Source organism: Drosophila guanche, unplaced genomic scaffold (genome assembly GCF_900245975.1).
Source record: "Drosophila guanche unplaced genomic scaffold, DGUA_6, whole genome shotgun sequence".
NCBI classification, from domain to species: Eukaryota; Metazoa; Arthropoda; class Insecta; order Diptera; family Drosophilidae; genus Drosophila; species Drosophila guanche.
The window spans coordinates 782,503-791,160 of record NW_022995761.1 but is presented as its reverse complement, the minus strand read 5'-3'; the positions used below and the strand labels follow the sequence as shown (position 1 = coordinate 791,160).

Sequence of the window (8,658 nt, the reverse complement as noted above, 5' to 3'; positions counted from 1 at the left end):
ACATGTTCTGTTTAGTTCGTGTCGTGTCGTGTCGTGTCTTGTCTTCTTGGGCATAAATAATTGCAGGGAGCTCTCGCTTGATTGATGGCTGAGCTACTCGCTCGTTGATCGTACAGCGAGAGAACTTGGACTGGCACATGAAGCAACTATATAAGGAGGTCTCGTCGGCGGCAGAGTTACTCGTCGCACTTCATTATTTTCAATGTCGACGCGGAAGGTTGGTTGCGGACAACATTTTTTTTTTCAAATTTTTTCAAAATGTTTATTTTTTCAAAACAAAGACTACCATTATGTAGCAAACTATTCAAAATTAAATTATGAAACAATTATTATGTTTTTTTCACATTGCCTTCAAATGATTAATCAGCACACTCCATTGTCGTTGCCCTCGCACTTACAGCGAGAGCCCTTTTACTCGCACTTTTCCATAATTTTTGCCGCCGAGACCTCCTTATATAGTTCTTCATGGACTGGCACTACTTCTAGCTCTCGTTGCTTCTGAGCACTGAGTACTGAACTCCCTCTCGCTGATGAGATCTCCCCTCTATCGTTGCTATCATAAGTGTTTACTTTTTCTTGATTTAATGGTTGATCCCCCTCCTTTGATACTCTCTACTAAGATTCCTATAACTAATCATATTTGTATCGTCTGAACAGCATAGGGAAATGAACTCTGTCTCAGTGCAGAAGTGGGAGTGGGAGTGGGAGCTACAGAAAGTTATTGTTGTCAACATCGACTTAACCCTTTTGTCGAGCAGTTGGCGGTGACGATGGTGCTGGTACTGGTGGTGGTGGTGGTGGTGACATTGGCGACACTGGCGACATTGGTGACGGCAGCGGCGGCGGCAATTAATAATACGTAATTTATGTTCCGCATTCAATTCTATTTGACTTTCGGCCCAAAACACTCAAACTTATTGACAGTGGTCGGGGCGGGGGTATACGACTATGCAAGGGCCGTCGGAAAGGGTTACCCAAAATGGTTTTACTGCCGCACTTAAGCTCTCTTTGCGCCTTTGCTAGTGAAGCGTTACAATTTACAACCAACGGCAGTCAGGCGTAACCAACCGATAAGAACCATTCCAACGATGCGGGTCTAGCGGTGCATACGATTGTTGATTGTCGGTTGGGGGGGACGTTCGGATGATGCCAATCTACTTACCCTAGAGGAGCCTTATGCCCGGCTAATCCACTATCTATAGCCGCCCAAGCCGCGACAAGTGCAAGATTCAGCATTCGTGTCGAATCTTATTAGCTCGGCATAGAGTGTGCTTAACGCTTGGCTTAGTCCTAACGAGGGCTAGGGTTAGGCCAGTCGACTCCAGCCTGGCGATTATCGCCGCTCGCCTAATCCAAGGTGTCGACTGTGCCTCGGTTGCCCAGACCCCCTTCACTTCCTTTGCTGCACAATTCTACAGGAAAAGTTTTTATTGAATTAAATGTTACACCTTCGATATCCGGACAGGATTATGGGGTTTGGGTTATGGGTTATGGGGTTTGGGGATGTGGATGGTGATGGTGATGGCCCAAGCTGAAAAGTTTCCAAAGTGCTTAAATCATCAACGTTGAATCTATTAGGCTGAGTGGATAAACAGCAGAAGGTGCAAATCAATTTGAGAATAATCTGTTTCAGCATCCACTGGATCCTCTCTTCAGAGTCTACCCTTTCCATAGGCTTCTCTTTGGCCTCTCTTTGAACTTGGATCCTTATCAGGGAGCAGCAGCAAAGCCAAATCTCTGTGGTAAATCCTTATTTTGACATTGCCTGCAAATCGATTCGGTGTGCCAGGCACACTCCTCCTGTCTGACAGAGGATGTGCAAATGGGCTGCCATATGTGCCGGAGGATGATGAGCTTATTATGCCACGCACTGTTTATTCGCCATTTCGATTTTCCATTTCAGGATTTATTTATTTATTTATTGACTCGCTGCTCTTTTGACTACACGATAAACGACATTGCTAATGAACAAAGGTGCAGAGGGTGGAGGGTGGAGGGTGGAGTGGAGCGAAAACCACCAGGACAATAAGCCAAAAGCATTCGAATATCGAAAGCCAGGCAAATGGCAAACAGGATAACTAATAATAAAACACGAAACAAAATTGCACGGATTTCGGTTCCATGTTTCTTTGTTGGTTTGTTGTTTGCTGTTTGCTGTTGTCGTCTGTACAATAAATATCGATGGTGGTGGAGGGGTTTTTTTAGTAATAATTTTTATTTAATTTCCTTTGTTTTGTTGTTGTTTAATTAATTTTTATATATATAATTGCAGTGACATGAGGTGTTGTTGCTTCTTCATTTAATTTTATCCATATTTAAATATACATATGCATATATCATCATATACATACTTTCTTTTATACATATACATATACATAAACATATACATATACATATATGTATATTGAATTTGTTGTTGTTGTTCTTGTTGCTGTTGTTGTTGTTGTTTTTGTTGTTCTTTTCGGGTTGTTTGCATTTGTTTAAATTTAATTAACTATAATTAATATTGCTTTTGCGTATAATTCATTCAAAAAACAGCTAGAACCAACAGAAAAAAATATATATATCCATTTGATTTTTTTGTTCGTTTGTTAATATCATAATGCAGTTGATAATGATAGTGATGATGATGATGCTAGTTTGTGTTGGTGGTGCTGGGGATGCAGGATGCAGGATGTTCGCATTTATTGGGATTACAAGGAAAACAAATTGCTATAGAAATTGTTTTTTTTATTCTTTTTCGTTTCTTGTGTGTGTGTGTGTGTGTGTGTGTGTGTGTGTGTGTGTGTGTGTGTGTGTGTGTGTGTGTGTGTGTGTGTGTGTGTTTTGTGTGCTTGTGAGAAGGTGGGAAGTATGGGGGAGTATGCTATGGGGGCGTGGGCTGTCTGTTAGCTTTGCGTCTTTGTCGCTCTCTCTTAAATTATGCGAGGAACATGCGTTGAATTCAACTCTTTTCATTTTCGTTTTCGTCTTCTCTTATCTTCCCTTCTCTCTCTTGCTCCATCTCTCTTTCTCCATCTCTTTCACTTATGCAAAACACAAGAGGAATTTCTTTCAGTTTCTACACTTTATGTCTATTCCGCTTCTCATTTACTAGTAATTAAAAAAAAATTCTATTTTTTTTTATTGTATACCTGTTCTAGTACATACATACATATGTATGTACATATGCATTAAATAAACACACACATCAGACTCGCGCCCTTAAATTTGCATCTCAGAGTGGGGGCCTAAAACAAGTCTTCCTCTAATGGGTAAACCAAAAAAAAAAACTTAACTAAAAATACAAAAAAATATATTATCTTGTTCTTTGGTTTTAGAACTTAAATATAGCAAAAAAAATTGCCAAAAAAAAAGAAATGCATTACGTATAAGTATGGTTAAATTAGGAAAAGTTCCCATAGTTTATTTTGTTTAGTTTTAAGCATTTCCCCAAGGCCCCATCCTGCTGCGTCTGGGCTTGGGCTCATCACTGGGATCGGTTCGTGTCTTGGCTAGGTGCGTGTCTCTGCATGGTCTATACAGGAGCGGATCGGCCCGGGGCCACGGTGGTCGCAAATTAGTAAAAAAAACCTTCATTTGGGGTTCTGTGAGTTTCAATGGGGGTGTGTGTGATGTGTGTGTGTGTGTGTGTGTGTTTGTGTGTGTGTGTGAGTGTTTGTGGTGTGTGTGCTTGTGTGTTTACGGTATCTTGGTACTTAGCAGCTACATAAATTAATTTTTAAATATATATATATGCATATATTTATTTATATATATATATATCCATGTGTGTTTGTGTGTGTATATCTGTATAGGTTTTTATCATTAATTTTCATTACGTTTACTAAAAAAAAATTGTTCATCCTAGAGCTAAGAAAAAAAATTGCATTTATTTTGTTTTGTTTTTTTTTTCGTTTTATGTTTTTTTTTTATCATCTTTGCTTGGGTTTCTGTTTTGTCTAAGATTACAATCGTACAATGTGTGTGTGTGTGTATATGTATATACACATATACATATATACATATATGTGCTTACTACATACTTTATGCATGTACTATTTGTATGTCTGTGTATGCTTGTACATATATAGAGGCTCCATCTTTGATGTTGCTATTTTCAATCGTACGTGATCATATATATATTTGTGGATGTGTTTGCTCCTGTGTGTGTGTGTGGGTATGTCTGATGTCTTATCTATATATATATATATATATATATCTATATACCATTTATAAATTTGTCTGCTCAGATATGGGAGCTCCTCTTCCTCTGCTTTTCCTTCTTTTCCCTTCTCATCTCATCTCTTCTCTTCTCTTCTCTGTTTCTTATCTCGTGGTCATACCATGCCTGCAGCATACCCACTGAACCAAGATCGCCACTCCGCCTCCTCCTCCCCCGACATTGACCACCCTCCTCTCTCTTCCTTCGCTCTGCATTGGGACCCACCAGAGGTGTTCTACGGGCTACACGTTGCTTACAATCGAGACAAAAAAAAAATTACTTTCCCCGTGAGTTCGAAATCCAGAGCGAAGCCACATCCATGGAGGCTGGGTTGGGATGGGGGGTTCCCGCTATATGCTACAAATGCCTACATGCTAAAAGTTCTGCTGGTGGTGGAGCGGGGGAAGGGAGGTCACTCTGTTACTCTATGTACAACAGTGGGGTGCAGCTGCAGGGGGAGGGTCACTAGACGACCGGCACGGGCGAGGACCAGGGCCAGGACCAGGGCCAGGCTGGGAGCGGACTGGGGGCATTGCGGCCCCAGCTGAGTTGGGGCGCAGGCTAAAGGCGTTGGAACGGATCCGTCTGCGGTCAGACATCGACATCGAGATCGATCACCGAGCTGCGGTCGTGCTCGTCCTCATCATCGTCCTCCATCTCGAGCTCCAGCTCCAGGCCGTCCTCCTCGCAATCGGAGCGGCCGTCCAGTAATTGTCACTGATCCGTGGCGGCCGCCGCCTCCGCCCCATGCTGTCCCGGCTGCTGGTGCGGATGCGAGTGCGGATGCGAGTGCGCATGTGGATGCGAGTGAGCATGCGGATGCTGGTGGTGGGCCTGCGTGTGGTGGTGCAGCTGGGCTGTCTCCTCGGCCAGTTGCAGGGCCGCGGCCGCTGCAGCCGCCGCCGCAGCTGCGGCACTACCATTGTGCTGCACCTCCAGCCCATTGACCATCTTCTCCATGCTCTTCAGCTCCGAAGGGGAGTGCTGGGACTGGGACTGCGACTGCTGCTGCTGTTGCTGGGCCTGGCGCTTCAGCAGGGAGGGCGGCGTGGTGGGCGACATTGATATGGGGCGAGTGGGCGGCGAGTGGGAGGAGGCCCGCGGCCGAGGGCTAGAACTGAGGCTGCGGGGTCCGTTCTCCACGCCTCCGCCGGATTCGCCCGCGCCCAGCACACCGGGCGGAGGTCCATCGGCACCGCCACCGCCACTGCGATTCGCATTCGAGCCCGGGGTGACGGCGTCAAAGGCGGACCCCAGGCTGCCCGGCAGACTGTACGGCGAGAAGCGGTGGCTCTTGAGTCCCTGCAGCGGGGAGACGGGCGTGTGGCCGGCCGCCGCGTAGGCGTGCCCGAACAGGGCCGGGTGCTGGGCGGCCAGGGCCAGCTGGGCGTTGAACAGCAGACCGGGATTGAGGCCGGCGGGGCTCATGGCGGCGGCCGCGGCCGGGTTGTGCAGCAGCCCCAGGTGGTGCGGCGGATAGAGGCCGTGCGGATAGAGGTAAGGCAACAGATGCGGCGACGGGTGGATCGGTGGGCCCACAGAGATGTTCGGTGAGGGGTAGCTGCCGCTGGGATTGAGGCCAGCCGCTGCAGCGGCCGCCGCTGCTGTGGCGCCCACACCCTCCTTGGGACTGCCCGTGGAGGTGGGTCGAAAGGCACCGCCGGTGCTGCCGCCGACGCTCTCCGAGCAGCTTGAGTCGCTGCCGTCACGCTCCACGTCCGCGTCCGCCTGCAGCCGTCTCCGCAGTGCGTCCTCCGCATTGGCATTGGCCGCAGCCGCCGCCGCATGCTCCCCGGCTCCGGCACCCGCCAAATGATTGAACCAAGCGGCCAGAGCTAATGGATTGCAAACAAGAGGGAGAAGATTGAAAAGGAGAATTAGTTAGCTTAGACCCGGAGAACGGGAGATCCCCTTTGCATTTACTCACCCGAGTGCTGGTGCGCGTGCATCTGCTGCAGCGAGTGGCTGAGGGGCAGCAGCGGACTCTGTGGCGGCCCCACCACATCCAGCAGCTTGTCATCGTCGTCCTGCTGGTCCAGGAGTGCCGCCGCATGCGGGTGCATATGCGGCGGTCGTCCGGCGTGCCCCAAATGCAGCGGCGCCCGCGAGCTGCTCACGTGCGTCGGATTAAGCTTGTCCGAGTCGGACCCTCGATTGGACATCAGCGCCTGCCTGTAACAACAGTTGTACGAAGCACAAGGACACAAATTAGAACATCCACGTGCACACACGTATAATGATTGTGGAATTCCACAACACAACACAGCACAACACTCCATCTGTGGATTTTCTGCTTGATTTTCCAGCGAGCATATTCCGGGCGGGGATCAGAGGCCCAAGCTTTGATAATATTTTTGCTAACTGAAATATCTGCTAAATGATAAACCAACGCTGGCGGCAATCAGCCAGCCAGTCATCCATCCATCCCCTTCTCTCTCTCTCTCTCTCTCTCTCTCTCTCTCTCTCTCTCTCTCTCCCTCTCCCTCCCTGCAGCCCACCGCTCTGGCTCTGGCTCTGGATGGCTGTCAGGACCGTAACCTTAATTGAATTGTAACAATGCGAGGCGGAAACGGGCCTGTGTCGGGCTGTCTGTGTGTGTGGCTATGTGTCTATGTCTGGGGCTGACAATGAAATTGAAAAATAATTCAAAACACGTTAGTGTAATTTAGTGTCTGCACTGTCGGCCCTGTCCAGAGTCCTTATCCCGGGCCTTTCAATTTTCATTTTCATTCTTTTTGCCGCGCGCGCTGTTCTGCCGCTTTTTGCTGTTGCCTCCTCACACATCAAAGCTTCACAAATTGGGCAATTTTATCCCCCCCCCCCCCCCTTACACACACACACACACAATCGCATGTGTGTATCATTATCACAGAAACCACACCCAGAGCACCCATTCGAACCACCCATTTGATGGCTGTTTTTCTTGGCATTGCGCCAGAGGCGTCTTCTTTTACACTTAACTGTTTTTCCACATTCGACCATTTCGGCACCTGCCTAGGAATATGTGCATGTGCATGTGTGTGAGTGTGAGACGCACAGACACCCGTGTGTGAGCCTAATTTAATACCAAATCTATTTGTGTTAATCCAGGCAAGGTATCTGAACTACAAAGGCCAAAAAAGCCAAGTCTGCAGTCGGCATGGTACGGAGTCGGCACGGAGTCGGAACGGAGTCGGCACGGAGTCGGGAAAAACAATTGCGGTTGCACAGTGGCGGCTGAGGCGTGGGCCCAGCTTAGGGCGTTCGATTCACATCGATGGCATTTTGATGGCAGGCAGTTCAGGGGTGGCCAGATTAGGGTGACTAATAACCTTAATTATGGGTATCTGTAGAGGCTATTCGCATTATTTCGACATGGAATAATAGAAATCGCAGAAAACTCAAGAACTTTCCGTAGAAGAACTTTCCTGAACCGCCCCTGTCCGACGGTCTCCGTCTCACATTAAATTCGGTTGCCCCCAAAAAAGACGATTATCTTTTGCCCTTTTTTTTCTCTAGCTCTCCCATTGTTGTTGTGTGCCGAAGTGAACGCCCTGAAAAGGGGACGCCACCCAGACATTTGGGTAAATAACAGGATGGCTGGATGGGGGGTCAAACTCTGAAGAAATTGCGCCGTTTTGGGTGCTCTGTAATTTTTGAATTACGTCTAAATTTGCGGCTTAAACAGCCCAACAACGCCCACGAAAAGCTCGAGCAACTCCTTGTACCTTTTGGCACCATCTCCTCCTCCTCTCATTCTCATTCTTTCAGCCTGTTCCTCCATCGGGTATATCCATATCTCGCTCCTTCTCTCTCCTGCCAAGAGTTCATATCCGTTTTGTTGGAATTGGTGCAGGAGCGGCTATTGTCAACTAACTCCTCGGGCTTTTTAGCCTCTCGAATGGAAAGAGAGAGAGAGCGAGGAGATGCAGTGTGGTGCATGGTGCACGGGTGTTGGGACGGGTGTGAGACCCATTTTTATACCCGGTACTCGAAGAGTAAATAGGGTATATTGTATTTGTGGGGAATAACGGTTGTATGTAACGCACAGAAGGAAACGTTTCCGACCCCATAAAGTACATATATTCTTGACCAGCTTCAATAGCCGAGTCGATTGAGCCATTTCTGTCTGTCTGTCCGTCCGTCCGTCTTGTTTGTCGGCTAGTTCTCAGAGACTATAAGAGCTAGAGCCACAAAATGTTGGCTCCAGACTGCTGTATGCTCACACTGAAACCAGTGTATTTCAAAACTTAGCCCCGCTCCCTTCCGCCACGCAAAAGGGCGAAAACCTCTCAAACCTACAGTTTTGAAGATAAGAAAACTAAAAACGCAAAACGGTAGGGAATGACCATATCTATCAGATCACCAAATTGGGATCCGATTGGATCATTATTATAGCCACAATGAAGAAATTAACTTGCAGTGGCTAAACCCACCCCGCCCTGCAGCTTATATTTGTTTTTTTCACATTCTCT

The 8,658-nt window shown here is 47.5% G+C and overlaps 1 protein-coding gene across 5 annotated transcripts in view; it reads right to left on the bottom strand.

Annotated features, from left to right (window-relative positions):
• Nucleotides 1–4,168: 4,168 nt before the first annotated feature.
• The window catches only part of LOC117590860 (optomotor-blind protein), a 67,593-nt gene continuing 63,103 nt past the window's right edge, over nt 4,169–8,658 (bottom strand). For 2 of the 5 annotated variants that reach the window (XM_034283868.1, XM_034283870.1), the window contains exons 6-7: nt 6,132–6,382; nt 4,169–6,039 (exon numbers count right to left, since the gene is read on the bottom strand). In XM_034283868.1, the coding sequence (XP_034139759.1) occupies nt 4,919–6,039; nt 6,132–6,382 (1,372 nt within the window). In that variant the 3' untranslated portion in view covers nt 4,169–4,918. Of the gene's footprint in view, nt 6,040–6,131; nt 6,386–8,658 lie in introns of all 5 variants that reach the window. The other 3 variants (XM_034283867.1, XM_034283869.1, XM_034283871.1) reach the window with 2 other exon arrangements.